At 38.3% G+C, this 17,048-nt stretch overlaps 1 protein-coding gene across 6 annotated transcripts in view; it reads right to left on the reverse strand.

The window, feature by feature from the left end:
* The window catches only part of LOC106868878 (uncharacterized), a 702,504-nt gene that overhangs the window by 243,889 nt on the left and 441,567 nt on the right, over window positions 1–17,048 (reverse strand). For all 6 annotated transcript variants that reach the window (XM_089342546.1, XM_089342545.1, XM_089342544.1 and 3 more), the window contains one exon: window positions 6,190–6,504. In XM_089342546.1, coding sequence (XP_089198672.1) covers window positions 6,190–6,504 — 315 coding nt within the window. The remainder of the gene's footprint in view (window positions 1–6,189; window positions 6,505–17,048) is intronic.

Genomic DNA, 17,048 nt, shown 5'->3' on the forward strand with positions numbered 1-17,048 from the left:
AACTAATTAGCAGTCGGAGATAATGTGGGTGTGTGGTGATTTAGCTTCTGAAATATAGACATAAACATGTGGCTTTATTTATTAACAGCGAGCTAATTAGGTTGAGATTGAATAACATGTCTATGTCGGTACAGAACCATGTGATTATACAAAGTGCTGGAGAAGATGTGACTATACAAGGTGGTGGCATTCATGAGATGTGACTGTACAAGGTGGCAGGGTTCATGAAACAACTATGAGGCACAGGGGTAATGACTACATGTTGTTGTACAGCTGGCTATAGGCAGGACCTTTGAACACAGGCATTCCAGCCATGACCATCCCATCTTTTTATATATCTGGGACTAGGCAGGCTGAGATTTGTGAGAATTTGGTTGATATTTCTTGCAGGTCAGATGATTATGGAGAGGATGTGTGTGTGTGTATTTGTGTGTGTGTGTGTGTGTGTGTGTGTATATATATATATATATATATATATATATATATACATACACACACACACACACACACACACACATACATACAACAGTGGGTGTATGGGAAGAATTTAGTAAAATGACTTTGTCTTCATGAATTTGGTGTTTGGAAGAAAAATTAACATGAAATGTAAATACAAAATTTTAATTTAGGTCACTTTCATAATCCTTTGGTACCAGGGTACTTTGCAGGATTATAGGCTATCGTTGGATTTTGTATCCAACCAAGGACTATACTCAGAAACTGGAATGTGTCCTCTTATCTGCACGATTCAAGAGTGTGAGATCGGACTGTTTGGTCATGTGGCTTGATTTTTTTGAGGTTGGACCCTATGTATTCTGTTCTCTTGTTTGAGGATCCTATGTACACTGTTCTCTTGTCTGAGAATCTTACGTACTCTGTTCTCTTGTTTGAGAACCCTGTGCACTCTGTTCTCTTGTTTGAGGATCCTACGTACTCTGTTCGCTTGTCTGAGAATCCTGAGTACGGTACTCTCTTTCCTAAGAATCCAGCTGGAGTGACAACTTGTGTTGGTTGGCCACATGCCTCATGGTCAAGGTGGAACTATCTTGTAGAGATGGAACCAACTGGGACACTGCTCAGAGGATTACTCAAGATGACCTGAACGAATACTGACAAATGGTGGATGCACTGATGCACTTGCAATGGTGCATGACCCCCAAAAGTTGACTTGACTTTGGTAAGATAAAACCTGGAGCAGTTTCAGATGGGTTGGTATCACAAGATTGAAGAACCACCGCCCCAGGTATGTTATACTCTGAATATATAAAACAGAATAGTCACAGCTGGAATAACTTTGAATACAAAGCTGTTTGCCTCCAAACCACCACCACCACCACCACCACCACCACTGACAACAACAACCTTTATACTCTAACAGAAATGACACAGGTTAGTGACCAGTCCTTGTGAGAGGATTGCAGAACAAACGGACTGTCACATAATAATTTAAAAGAAGACAAAAACAAAGAAGAAAAGTGCCAAAGCAATGTTAAACCTGTAATACAAGCTTTCTAAGCAGAATATTGATACCTGTGTCAAGTGATACGCACACTACACAATGAGATACCATATTGTACTAGCTCACCTTTCGTACATGAATGCCAGGCCGCCACGCTCAAGTCATTAATGATGAAGCAAGACAATGATGTCACTATACAAATGGACAATGGCCAGCGCTGAGCTGAAATCGTTGCAACAAACCGCAACCAAAGGCGAGCTGATAGGTTTTAATATTGATTCATCGAAGTCGACACACTCGAGATTATTTTATTTATATAGATATACACTTTGTGGATGTACTTGTGTATATATTGATGTTTGTATATTTATTGATGTTAATGCATATGTGCATATACACATATATTGATATTTGTGCGTTGTTATATTGATGTTTGCATGCGTGTGTATGTGTGTGTGTGTGTGTGTGTGTGTGTATATATATATATATATATATATATAATGATGTTTGTATGCATACATATATTGATGTTTGTGTGTCTGTGTACATATATAAATATATACATATATATTTATTGATGTTTGTTTCTATATCAGTGTGTTTGTGTGTGTGCGTGTGTGTGTATATATATATATATATATATATGTATGTATATATATATATATATATATATGTATATATATATATATATATATATATATATAATGAGCACCATAAAAAAGAAGCGATGTTGATCTTTTAATAACAAGTACAACTGAGAGACATCCCGCTGCTGTGTGTGAGGGAGGTGGGGGGTAGCAGGATGAGATTACCACAATGGGCAGAGTAAGAAGTGGTGGTGGTGGTGGTGGTGGAAGTCTACATAATACTCAGGACAGGATAGGACAATGGTATAGATCTGCACTAAATTTCCACAGCTTATTGATCATATTTAAATGCTTTAGAACACTTTAATAGACAAGTAATTTACAACACTTCTATTTTTCTTTTACTGTATTTTTTTTTATATATAATTTTTCTCTTTTGCAGTTATTATTATTATTATTATTATTATTATTGTTATTATTATTTCCTTATGTAAACATGTGATAATGATTTTAATGTTTCATGAAAGGAAATGAAAGAAAACAACTGGGGAGGAGGATAAAAAATACAAAGAAAATAAAGATAAATAAAATAAAAACAAAACTAAACAAGGGAAAAAAACAACAACAAAAAAACCCCCAAAGATCTAAAGGAAAAAAAGGAAAAATCTCATTAGCTAACGAGTAATCAACTGAAAGAGTCATTAGAGAAAATTGTGGAGGGGAGAGAAAAATAGAAAGCGAGGGAAAGAGTGGGTTGTATGTGTGGAGGGGGTGGGGGTAACTGTAGAGGGTAAACACAAAAGAGTATGTAAAATAGTATGATGATGATGATGATGATGATGATCGGTGGAGTTAGATGGAGTAAATGAACAAAAGAGTTAATTATTGGACATGTGAACATGTTAAAGCAGGAACCATAAACAGAGTAGACTGGTGGTGATGACTGTTCAGTCCCAAGAGGACCCTGATCAAGAAGATACATGACCAAAGATGCTCCAGTTATGACCATCCAGTCTTATTTCTAGATATATGCCTGTCTTGGATTGCATTATCTGATGTTGCTAGTTCAAAATTTTCCTTTTAAATTTTAAAACAGTAGGATATGAATTGAAAGATATTTAGCTGCTACATCTAGCAGGTCAAGAAACCTTAAAGAGGTTGATTTTGTTGCTGTTTCAGTTGTTTAGTCCCAGCTAGATCCTGATCAAGCAGATACATGACCAAAGGGTGTTCTCCAACCATGACCATTTAGTCTAATTTCTACACATATGTCTGTCTAGGAATGCATTATCTAATGTTTTTAGTTTTAAATTTTAAAATGGTAAGATATGAATTAAGATATATTTAGCTGCTACATCTAGCAGGTTAAGAAACTTTAAAGAGGCTGGTGCAGTGTTGTGTTTACATTACTGCTGTTGTGGTTTAGCCCCAGGTCAGCACTGAAGGAGTAGACCTATCTACAATCTAAGATGGTAATTCCAGCTATGATCATCTAGTTTTTAAGCTCATTGTGCATCCATCTACGACTGTGCCATCCAACATGTCCATCCCTTATTTTAAGATGTGATTTGAAGGTGTGACTTTTGAGTAGATCTGACTGTTATTTCTAACAGCTAGAGAGACCATATGCAGGTTCCCTTCACTCGTTCTAGACCAGCTAAATTGCTAAATTCCCCTCAAAATACAAGATGACAATGTTATCTGTTCTCCCAGGCATAGAAAGAGATGTATGTGTGTACATGTATGTGTGTGTGTGTGCATGCGTGTGTGTTACTTAAGCTAACCAAGCAAGACGTGGGTGGTGTCGTTTATGAATCATGCGATGTGTCCCTCATGAGACAAATGCTTCCTACAGCAGATAAAACATTTGCATGCTTAATTAGAGCATTAAATTTGGAGATGTCCCTCAAGAATATTATTATCATTGTGATTATTATTATTATTATTATTATTATTATTATTATTATTATTATTATTCGCTAAAGCTTGCCCACTTCCCAACAGATGTATGGTGTGATTTCCATCAGGGAGTCGAGTATTTGTTATTTCAATCTTTGTTTATGATATACACATGTATACGGTTTTAATAGTGTTTTACACACACACACACACATGTATGTGTGTGTTGCATGTGTATGTATAGAAAGTGATAAAGAGAGGCAGAGAGAGAGAGAGAGAAAGAGAGATGTGTAGAGTAAACTTATGAGTGTGTGGAGTGATCTTTTAGTAGATGCCCATTTCAAGATTCATCATGAGATGCAGATTCTATGGTTACATATGATGATGATGATGATGATGATGATAATAATCCTTTCTGCTATAGGCACAAGGCCTGAAATTTTGGGGAAGGGGATAGTCAATTACATTGACCCCCAGTGCTCAGCTGGTACTTATTTTATCAACTCCCAAAAGGACGAAAGGCAAAAATCAACCCTGGTGGCATTTGAACTCAAAACGTGATGATAGACAAAATACCACCAAGCATTTCGCGCAGTGTGCTAACGATTCTACCAACTTGCTGCCTTCCATATAATAATAATAATAATAATAATAATAATAATAATAATAATAATAATGTTCATCGACAATGATCAAGAACATCACATGGGACAAGAAGATGGGTCACGGTGCATCCGGCTGTGGCTGGTCAAGGTTCTGCTGCAGGTCAGGGGATTGGTTGTCTGCCAAGAATGATGGCAAGCAGTTGGCTCTGGACTTGCACAGCTCATGAATGTCTCAAAAGTAATGCTAAGGTGGGCATAACACAAGTATATATCATCATCATCATTTTAATGTCCATTTTCCATCCTTGCATTGGTCATGGCTGGATGCCCACCTTATCACCAACCTTTGGTGGGGTCCAGTAAAGTAAACTAATATTCCCCTTAGAGTCAGACCTGTTTCTTTCCACAGAAGGTGAGAAATGAATGACAATCATTTACGACCATTGCAAAATATCAAGCGTGGAGGCCCATAGCTTAGTGATTAGGGTATTGGACTCGTGGTTGTAAGATTGTGGTTTCAATTCCTGAAAAGAGCAATGCATTGTGCTCTTGAGCAAAACACTTTGTTTCATGTTGCTTCAGTCCATGCAGCTAGTAAAAATGAGTAATCCTGCTATGGATTGGCATCCTATCCAGGGGATTAATATATACACCACATAGAAAGGAAACTGGCCCTAGGGAGTCAATATGAGTCAGGAAGAATTTTCATCCTCTTTATCCTTTACATTATCAAGATAAGGAGACACACACAAACTTTTATATAAATAAATGTATCTGTATACACAGCTATAAGAACAAGGTCATCAACACAGAGGAGCTCCCATGGGTAACTAGTTTTAGATTCCTCTGTTATGGACTCTGGAGGACAATGATTAATAGGAAGGAGCTGAGAGAAAATTATTTTGTGATATTTGATTAAATCCATTTACAATCAGACTTTCAATCCTGCTTGGGTCACACTTGGCCTTTTAGTCTTCTGGGAGATTGATAAAAATAAATACTTGAAATCAATATTAACAACTAAACTAAGATGGCAGGCTGGCGCAACCATTAGCATGCTGGGTAGAATGCTTAATGACATTTCATCTGTCTTTACGTTCAAATTCCTTGGAGGCTGACTTTGCCTTGCAGCCGTTTCAGTGATCAATAAAATAAGTACCAGCTGAGCACTTGACGTCGAGGTAATTGACTTACCCACTCCAACAAACTTGCTGGCCAAATTTCAAATCCAACATTATAAACTGAAGTTTGTTTGCCCCTGGATAGCCATGCAGTCCAATGTCCAAAAATAAAAATGAATAAATGTGCCCTTTTAAAGCCAGGCTCATGGGACCGGTTTCCCGGTTTCAATGGCGTATGTGTTCCCCAGCTGGACGGGACGCCAGTCCATCACAGCGTTACTCATTTTTGCCAGCCGAGTGGACTGGAGCAACGTGAAAATGAAGTGTTTTGCTCAAGAACACAACGCGTTGCCCGGTCCAGGAATCGAAACCACAATCTTACGATCATGATGCTGACACTCTAGCCACGCGCCTCCCCCCAATGACCAAAACCAATACAACCCCCCCCCCGATAAAAACAAATAAAAAAAGAAAGAAAAAAAAGCAGAGCAAAATAAAAATAGAAAAATAAAGCTTACCTTGCTGTTATTCACATTATCGTTTATATGTACATCGACGACGGTTTCTGCCTTTTTCTTGACTTGCTGTGAAGGTTTTGCTGGGGGCCTGTCCCTCGCGCAGGGCACAGGCGAGATGGACCGGCTCTCATTGTTACTAATATCATTGGCTAAGCAGTGTGGAGGTTGTAATGGCGATGGCGGGCGTGGTGCCAGAGGACTGGTAAGAGATGGCGAGACAAGGTTGGCTGGAGGGGGAAGCTGGGCAGCTAACTGGGACTGATGGTGCTTTTTATTTATGGAATTTTTCATTGTATTCTGGAAAGACTCGAATGACTGAAAAATAGAGAATAAAATGGCATCATTATTATTATAATAATAATAATAATAATAATAATAACAATAATGAACAAAAATGTAGAAGCTATACCTGGATCCCCAACACTGCACTCTATCCAAAAAAATAACCCTGCTAGGAACAGCCCACATCTTATGCAAGATGCTATTGATTCAATTATGCAACCTAAACAAAACAATCCACAAACTCAAGACATACTCTATATAACGAATATCCAATGAAATAAACTACCACCAGCAGGTCAGATAGCCAACACATTACATACACAACACTAATACAACAAAAGAATGCACCACGTCTCATAACAAAAAAGAAACTATGCAATACAATACCGGGAAGAGTTTACACACTCCCAACAACAGAAAAGAACACAAAATGCTGCACCCCCCCCCCCCAGCAACATAAAAAGGTGTAGCAGACGATGGAGTACAAATTTGCCTGAAATTACCAAATGTTGAACAATGATGATAATAATAATAATAATAATGTGGAATCTAAAAACAGAAACAATTCCTATCATGGTAGGTGCCTTAGGTATAATAAAAAAATATTCAGACAAATACATAACAAAAACACCAGGACTTACAAATATATATAACATACAGAAAATTGCACTACTGGGCACTGCACACATCCTACGCAAAACACTTTCAATACAGTCACCATAAGAGCATCACAGCAACCCACAGCACATACCCAAGGTACACAGAGCTGCGCTCGGTAGTGAAGTGAAAGCACGATATAAAAATACAACTACTGAACAATAATAATAATAATAATAATAATAATAATAATAATAATAATCATCATCATCATCCTTTTGATACCAACCCACCAAAGATTGCATATGTGGTTCTCTGATGCAAACTTTTGGTTTTAAAGTCATTTAAATTAAAATCTTCCGTGAAAACTTTCATGTTGATTTATGTTCGAAAGACCAGCTTAATAACGACAAAGTTATCTTACTAAATTCTTCATTATTTTCAAAATTAGCTGAAACAAAGGTAATGCATTTCAAAAAGAATATGGTAAAAGAAAAAAATGAGTTAACAAATTATAGTCATTGTAGGAATCCTTGGAGGGTGGGGGACAAAAACAACTCATCTAACACGCAGAGTGACAGGCATGGGTATATGGTTAAGAAACTTGCTTTACAACCACATGATTTCAGGTTCAGTCCAAATGTGCGACACCTTGGGCAAGTGTCCTCTACTATAACTTCAAGCTGACCAATGCCTTGTGAGTGAATTTTGTACACAGAAACTGTGTGGAAATTCATTGCATATAAAATGACAATTAAAAAGAATGGAGAGAGCACAGCAAGCCATTCTGTTAGTAGTGAAACAACTCATTCACTGTATTCTTATCTGTCGTTATAAAAACTCTATGGATTCTTATGGATTTCCAGACATTTATTTAGTAGAACAAATGATCTCCAGCTAACAGATTTGTCTGATAGCCAATATGTGTGGATAAGCTTAATATGGAAACCCCCAAGGTTAAATACCCCAATGATATTATTGTGTGTGTATCGGCGCAGTAAAAGAAACTGATAGAATAGAGGGTTGACCAGGCTTAATAAGAAATAGTGGGGTCGATTTGTATGGTTAAACTCTTCAAGGCAGTGCTCCAGTATGGCCACAGTCAAATGACTGAAACAAGTAAAAGCTAAAAGATAATATATTTAAACATTATCAATCAAACGTACTTGTGTATGTGCACTGCATGTTTGCCATAGGCAGCAGTTCAGCATGGTGAGGATGGTTCCCACAAAATGCCAGGTGATAAAACACTTGAAAGTCATAGAGACAGGTGAGACAGCTCACTCCGAATCTCATTCAGAAGTGATAGATATCTCTGTTTTGCCATTTTTGTGGCTTATCAACATCACACACTTGAACTGAACTGCTAGCCTGTGATGTAAAAACCATTTGCTGGTATGTCAGAACGATGCATAAATAGGAATAAATTCCAATATAAATTAGAAGCAGTGCTAGTGTAGTAAATATCATTGATGTTTATGATACTAGCACTGCTTCTAATTTATATTTGAGTAATAAAACAATAAACGTTGCTCTTTCAAAGCCTAGCTAGGCTCATGGGCCCGGTTTCCCGGTTTCTATGGCGTATGTGTTCCCCCCCCAGCTGGACGGGACGCCAGTCCATCGCAGCGTTACTCAAGAAACAGGAAGAAAGAGTGAGAGAAAGTTGGAGCGAAAGAGTACAACAGGGCCGCCACCACCCCCTGCCGGAGCCTCGTGGAGCTTAGGTGTTTCGCTCAATAAACACACAACACCCGGTCTGGGAATCGAAACTGCAATCCTCCGACCGCGAGTCCGCTGCCCTAACCACTGGGCCATTGCGCCTCCACATATTTGAGTAATATGTATAGCCTATACAATTATTATAACATTAGTTAGTTCTGGAACACAGCGTGTTATGTATTATTATGTTTATTATTTCTTTAAGCTTTCACAATAAATGTATGTAAAATAATGGAATAGATTTCTATTATCCTCCATCCATCTTTTCCGGGTAACTATTCTTGGGAAAGTCATGGGGGTAGAGTCCTCAGGCACCTCCTCCACAGAATCCTATCAGAAGCAACAACTGTCATTAGACTTTCCAAATGGATTCCCAAGCATGACCAAATGAGACTATGGATATTATCCAAGCCATCTTGTTCTTGGTCTACTCCAGAGTCTCCTGCTAGTTGGCTCAGCTTGATGAATTTGGCTCAGCTTGATGAATTTGGCTGGGGTGTGTATTGTCACCGCTTTTCTTCCTAATTTTTATGAAGTGGATTGATATGTGCAAACCATTGTAGAAGTTGTATCACAATCTGTGGATGTAGGATTGATCTGCTGATATTTACCGGCAACACAGTGCTTCTTGACTCATCAGAAGGTGATCTCCAGCATGGAAGTGAATGAGTTCACTGCTGAGTGCTGCAAGGCAGGAATCAGAGTTAGTTTTGCAAAGTCTGAGACATTGATCCTCTCAAGAAAGACTTCCCAGTACACTCTGCATATTAGTGGAACATCACTGAGAACCATAGAGAAGTTTCAAGTACCTCAAGGCCATATTCTGTTATCCTAATGATATAAATTATATTCACAATGGTCGGGGGGGGGGGGCAGTGATTCTTCAAGTGGCTTTGCAATAAGTGATTCCACATCATAAAAATTAATTCCCAGCTTTGCCATAGTTTTGGTGATAATTTCACTCACTTTGCACTCAAATTACAGCTGCTTTCTTGGGAAATCAACTAATTGTTTCCAGCTGTTAGTATTAAATGCAATAAAATTGTTTTTTGCCAAAGGAATCGTATGTATTATGCAAACAGATTTGTTTGAGGGGTCTGTTTTATCTGCAGACAACATCTTAGTCTTCAACTACATAATATAGCAATGTCATACTCCTCTGATGATGCAGGTGATTGGCTAAAAGAATGACCCCTACTAAAACGTGGAAATTAAGAAGTAGTAGAAAAATTGTCTTAGTTTTTTTATAGGTTAATGAACAATTTTTATATTTTACAAACTTGTCCCAAATATTGCCCTATGAAACAACCCTTTTGTTACCATATTTACATTGCATTTGTTTTGAAAATAATAAAGAATTTGGTAAAATATCTTGGTAATTACTAGGCTAGTAATTAGAACATAAATTAATGAGGAATTTTAATGGGAAGTTTCAATTTAGATCACTTTATATAGAAAGTGGTGGTCTTGGATGGGTTGGTGCTAAAAGGGTTAAAGCTTGATGTAAAGTGGCCTAAAATGTCTTCACAAAGCCACTTACCACACTGCCACTCCTGTGCCTATTGATAAAAAGTTGATAAAATAATGTATGAGACATGTACAGGGGTTGATGCAACTCACTAACCCCTTCCACACAAATTCCTGGCTTTGTTCCCACATGAGAAACAGTTACTTGAAATGTAAAGAGACAAAACATTCTCACATGAAATTATTATGAAAGTTCCAATTTTTAAAAACTTCAAATTTAAATATGAATGTTTTTATAATTAGAGGCTTTCAATCAGAGCGCCAGAATTGGTCTCAAGTGGTTTAAGGCTCCTCCTGTCTACTGGCAGAAAGAGGGAGAGATGAAGAGACTGATAGCTAAATGAAGAACTAAGAAATAAAGTAAACCTTACAAAAAAAATGAGCAATTAATAAACATAGAAGGCGTGGCTGTGTGGAAAGAAGCTTGCTTCTCAACTACATGGTTCCAGGTTCAGTTCTGTTGTGTGGTACATCAGGCTAGTGACTTCTACTGTAGCCCCAGGCCGGCCTAAATCTTATGTGAGTTAATTTGCTAGATGGAAACTGAAAGAGCCTGCTGTATAATGTGTGTGTGTGTGTGTGTGTGTGTGTGTGTGTGTGTGTGTGTGTGTGTGTGAGTGTGTATGTGCCTCTCTGTGCCATTGCTTGGTAACTGGTGCTGGTTTGTCTACACTGCCAAGACTTAGCAGTTTGGCAAAAAAAGACTCATGGAATAAGTGCCAGGCTGTGAAAAAAAAAAGTACTGGGGTAAATTCATTCAACAAAAAATACTTCAGGCCAGTGCCCCAGCATGGCCGCAACCCAATCATTAAAACAAGTAAAAAAATAAATAAACATGCTTCCGGGTTCACTCCTACTGTGTGGCACCTTGGTCAAGTGTCTTCTGCTATAGCCTCAGGTCAACCAAAGCCTTGTGAGTGGATTTGGTAGACAGAAATTGAAAGAAGCCCGTCGTATAAATATATATGTATATATCTTACGTGTGTGTGTGTGTGTCTTTCTGTATGTGTTTGTCCCCCCCCATCGCTGCTTGACACCCGGTGTTGGTGTGCTTGCGTCCCCGTAATCTAGCGGTTCATCAAAATGGACCGATATAATAAGTACCAGGCTGTAAAAAAAATAAGTATTCGATTCGTTCGACTAAAAGGAATTCAAGGCGGTGCCCCAACATGGCCACAGTCTAATAACTGAAACAAGTACAAAGAATAAAAGACTAAATAAAAAACAAGAAAAAGTGTTTGATGCCGTGTCATTTGAAGACAGAATAATAATATAAAAGAACACCCCCCACCATCACTGCCAGTTTCCCCCAGCCTCTTCCAAACTCTTTCCTTTTTTTTTTTAGAAAGAGCAGTGTTTGTTATTAGTAACAAGCGCTGAAGGACCAAAAAAACAGAGGTCAGCTTATGGTATTATGAAAACAACATCTGACAATGTTATGTATTTCCCTTGGAAGTTATGCAAACAGTGAAAATTGAAACACTTTTACCAACAAACTAAAGTTGTTATCAAAACACTAACACTATCGAGGCCCTTGTGTGACAATAACCGCGTTGGCTGGTTTTTAAAAAATTTTATTATCGTTTCTGTTCATTTTTTTTTTTTTTTTTCATTATTTTGTTTTGCGAAAGGAGAGCCGAGGGAGAAAAAGGTTGAGAGGAGGCGAGAGGAGGGAATGCTAAAAATTAAAAGAAATTTGCAGTGATTTGGAATGAGCGTTAGTGTGTGTGTGCGCACGTGTGTGTGTGTGCACACGTGTGTGTGCACACGTGTGTGCACACGTGTGTGTGTGTGTGTGTGTGTGTGTGTGTGTGTGTGTGAATATTGTGTAAGCATGTATTGTGGATGTGTAAATAGTATGTGCATGAAAATACTGTGAGAGAATTAATGTGTGTGAATGTGTAATGGTGTGTACGTGTGAAAATATTGTGTAGGCATGTATGTGAATGTGTAACAGTGTATGTGTGAATATTATCAGTGAATGTGTAATAGTGTCTATGTGTGTGTGTGTGTGTGTGAATGCCATGTAAATGCGTGTGAATGTGTTTATATGAATAATGCATGTGTGTGTGTGTGTTGTGTGAATGTGTGTGCATATATGCATAAATGTGTATGCGTATGCATATAAATGTATGTGTGTGTGCACATATGCGTAAATGTGTATGTGTATGCATGAGTGTGTTGGTGTTTGCGAAAGCGAGTGTGTATGCATGTGGGAGATGGTGTGTGTGTGTGTGTGTGCGCGCGCACACGTGCATGAATGTGTGTGCGTGCGTGTGCACTCACATCAATTGTTTTCTGGTGCTTTTTCCCCCCCACTTCCTCAAATGTATTTTTAAATCACACACACACGCAACCTTCTTAGTAGTAGTAGTAGTAGTAAGTATTAAAAAAAGGTTGGCAAAAAAAAGAAAAAGAAAAAAAGCAGCCTTTTTTTTTTGTATTTTTAGAAGATTTTTAAGTGGAAAGTCTCAATTGATATTTCCTGTATGTTAAAATGTCTGAGATATTGGATTTCTGAGAGACAGGAGGAGAGGTGTGTAGGTGGGTGGTGGCAAGGAGGGAGCAATACTAATACTAATAATAATAATAATAATAATAATAATAATAATAATAATAATAATCATCATCAACAAGCATTATATTTCTCATATCCGCTGACCCTCTCCATTTCCTCTGGCACCAACAGAGACTCGTTAAACTTGATAAAAGCACACTGGAATTACCTTTGCATGGTTCATGTGTACACACGTGTATGCAGGCGCGCGCGTTCATGCACATGCATGAGTTTGGTTAATGAACAGACACTGCTGTAACAATATACTTCACAGCTTACTTTATTAATTTATTGAATATACTTATATGCACATATGAGTATGTGTTTATATATATATATATATATATATATATATATATATATATTTTTATTTATTCTTTTATACTTTTAATTGTTTCAGTCATTTGACTGCGGCCATGCTGGAGCACTGCCTTTAGTCGAGCAAATCGACGCCAGGACTTATTCTTTGTAAGCCTAGTACTTATTAAATCGGTTTCCCTTGCCAAACCGCTAAAATACAGGGAAATACACCAGCATTGGTTGTCAAGCGATGTTGGGGGCGGGGACAAACACAGATACACAAACATATGCGCATATATACATACATGTACGGCGGGCTTCTTTCAGTTTCCGTCTACCAAATCCAATCACAAGGCTTTGGTCGGCCCAAGGCTATAATAGTAGAAGACACTTGCCCAAGGTGCCACGCAGTGGGACTGAACCCAGAACCATGTGGTTGGTAAGCAAGCTAGAGATACATACTTATGTCAGTTAAATAGATTCGTATGCAAATGCACACACACACACACACACACACACACACACACACACACACACACACACACAAAACTTAAGGCATATTTGAACCCCTAAAAAAGCCATTCACTGTATTTTGTCATGGAGAAAAATTCTGCTGTTGACAGATAGGTGTAACCACACGAAGTAAGTTCAAAGTGCTTCCTATATATATACATGCACACACACACACACACACAAACAAGCCGAGATAGATGTATATGAAAATGCACACATGTATACACACACAATGTATACAGTCAATTAAAATGACAAGAGACAGTTTCCTTTCTCTGCCCTTTCCATCACCTCTCGTAACACTCATCTCCATCAACACAAGCCACACCCTGTCCCAGTGTTTGTGCAGGAGACAATAAAACACAAGGGTCAAGTATGACCCATTGGTGTAATCTCAGAATGTCTTCCATCAAAGCCAGAAGCAGGGAGCATTAGTGAGTGAAAAGTGATGACGGGGAGAGTCAACTACTGTCAACATATTTGGAGAGAGAGATAGAGAGAGAGTGAGAGTGAGAGAGAGTGAGAGTGAGAGAGAGAGAGAATGAGAGAGAGGGGGGTAGTACTGTTTGTCAACATAGCTTAGAGGAAGTGACACAACCACTCACAAAATAGTTACAGATGACGACTATTGTCAACATTGATGTAGACTGACACAGCTACCACTAACATTCTTAGGTGACAAGATCTACTGTCACCAGAGGTATAAGTGACACTATTATGGTCAACATAGAGGTGACACAAATACTGTCTACACTGTCAGAGGTGACTGACATAAGTACTGTTCACATACTGTATTTGCCAGTATACATGATACATTCTCACATAAGACAAACTCCTACATTTTGTTTTGTGGAAAAGAGTTATTTTGTTGGGGAAAAAAAATCAAATTTAGTGTTTCATCATACACTTATACACTTGGTATTCCATCTGTAATACAGTTGCATTAGATGTATGCTGACATTTTGTTTTATATAATAAAAATATGCATGTCTTAAATACACACCAGCATACACATTAGCAATATGTGATGTCAACATTGTCAGAAATGACATAAATAAATATTAACATTGTTAGAGGTGACATGAAATACTGTCAATATAGTTATAGGTGATGCAACAACTGTCAACAGATACAGTTGGTGACAAAATTACTGTCAACATCGTTAGAGGTGACACAACAGTCAACATAGAGATATAGTTGATAAAATTACTGTCAACATAGATATAGAATATTTATTTTCACTTAAAGGAAAAGAGTCGAAAGAAATTGATACGGAGGTCATGTATGTGTGTGTGTGCGTTGAAAATATAAAAGACAAAGAGCAGAATAACTTAGATTACTCCTGATATTTCAGCTCTCAAGAATCTCTGAGTGTGAACAACATTATTGATGAGGAAGGGTGGGATGGGAGAAATAGCTCAGAGTAGCGTTCTGCATGCAAAATTAAAATAAGGCAGAGCAGTGCTTCTTAACCATTTTTTTTTACCAATGGCTCCTGTGCTGGTAGCACATAAAAAGCACAATCTGATCGTGGTCGATGCCAGCTCCCTCTGGCCCTTGTTTCCGGTGGCACGTACAAAAAGCACTCACTACACTCTCGGAGTGGTTGGCGTTAGGGAGGGCATCCAGCTGTAGAAACACTGCCAGATCAGACTGGAGCCTGGTGCAGCGTCTTGGCTTCCCAGACCCCAGTCGAACCATCCAACCCATGCCAGCATGGAAAATGGGCGTTAAACGATGATGATGATGATGGACCCCTTTGATTCCAGATAGACCCTCCTAGCCAACTGATGTTTTAAAAAAACCTATTATATTTTTATAATTAAATATTATTAGGAATTGTATAAAAAAAAAAAATTACCAAAATATTTTGTGTATTGTAGAAGTACAAGGAATTTATTACACATAAATTTTAACGAAATTTTATAGGGACCTCTATGAGCCATATGGACCCTGGTTGAGAAACACTGGAGTAGAGTAAATGTTGCTATTGGTCATCTGCTGAGTCTGAGAAAGACAATTCTGCAATTTCATACTGGGCAAGCTGCTGCACAAGTGATTAGTTCATAATGAGCATCACGTGTACAAGTGCAAGGTGTATCACAAGTCAGATGTCAAAATGATTGCAGAGCAACGCAAGATGAAATGCTTTGTTCAAGAATACAACGCACTGCCCTTCCTGAGGATGGGCGCATTGCTATACTCACCCGTCACAACAAAATTGTTATCCTAAAACCAAGGTGCCATGTAAAAAGCACTGGTGTGGGTGCTGGGGCCGCATAAAAAGCACTGATGCCGTGTAAAAAGCACTGGTGCTGGTCGGTGCCAAGTGAAAAGCATTGGAACTGATGCTAAGTAAAAAGCACTCAGTTCACACTGTAAAGCTGTTAGGAAGGGCATCCAGCTGTAGAAACCATGCCAAAACAGATTATGGGGCCTAGTGTGGCTCCTGGCCTTATCAGTTCCTGTCAAGCTGTCTAACCCATGCCAGCATGGAGAATGTGCATTAAATGCTGATGATGATGTTGCAGTCGCAAATAGCAACGTCCTAACCACTAGGTCACATGCCCTCACTCTATATGCAAACATAGTTGAGCTGAAAAACATCGGTTAATTGAGATTATCCATGCAATTAGCAGACAAAAAAACCCTTTTCTAGTGGGGGGGGGGGATTCCTGAATGTGTCCTTACATATATGTACACACATGTGCAGCAATTGTAGGCCATTTCTGATAAGATAAAAGTCCGCGAAGAATGTAGTGGTAGTGGTGGTGGTGGGGATATTTGTTAGTAAGTGGGGTGAGCATGTTCAAAGATTTTTTTTTCTCTGAGGAGGGGATAGGGGCAGTTTGGAAGATATTTTCCTACTGTCTTATTTATTTATTTATTTTTCATTTCCCTTTTAATTTATTGTCACTACTATCATTATTGTTGTTGTTGCTGTTGTAAAAAAAGGAAGCGGGAGGAACAGAAGAAACCCCCATCTCAAGATGTAGAATCTTTAAACAGACAAAACATACCAGATTTATGAGTCATATACCCAATAATTTCATAGCTTGTTCTAGTTGTTATTAACATGAAGAACAGGGAGCAGAGTGGAGAGGAAAGGGGGGAGGGCAAAGGGGGTTCCTCTCATTCATCCTTTCTTCCTTTCCTTAGTTGTTGGCTTTTGTGTTGTTGTTTCAGCATTGGATTTTGTAGGGGTTTTTTTTAGTACTCTTCACTGTCTTTTTTTCTTTTAGGACTTTATGCGTGCATGTGTGAGTGCGTTCGTGTATATGAGTGAGTGATGTGTTATTGTAATTATATTCTGCTGTTTTATTTAAAGACACCATTCACCCCTTTATGCACACACAGAAGA

Source organism: Octopus bimaculoides, chromosome 26 (assembly GCF_046866305.1).
Source record: "Octopus bimaculoides isolate indiv1 chromosome 26, ASM4686630v1, whole genome shotgun sequence".
NCBI lineage: Eukaryota > Metazoa > Mollusca > Cephalopoda > Octopoda > Octopodidae > Octopus > Octopus bimaculoides.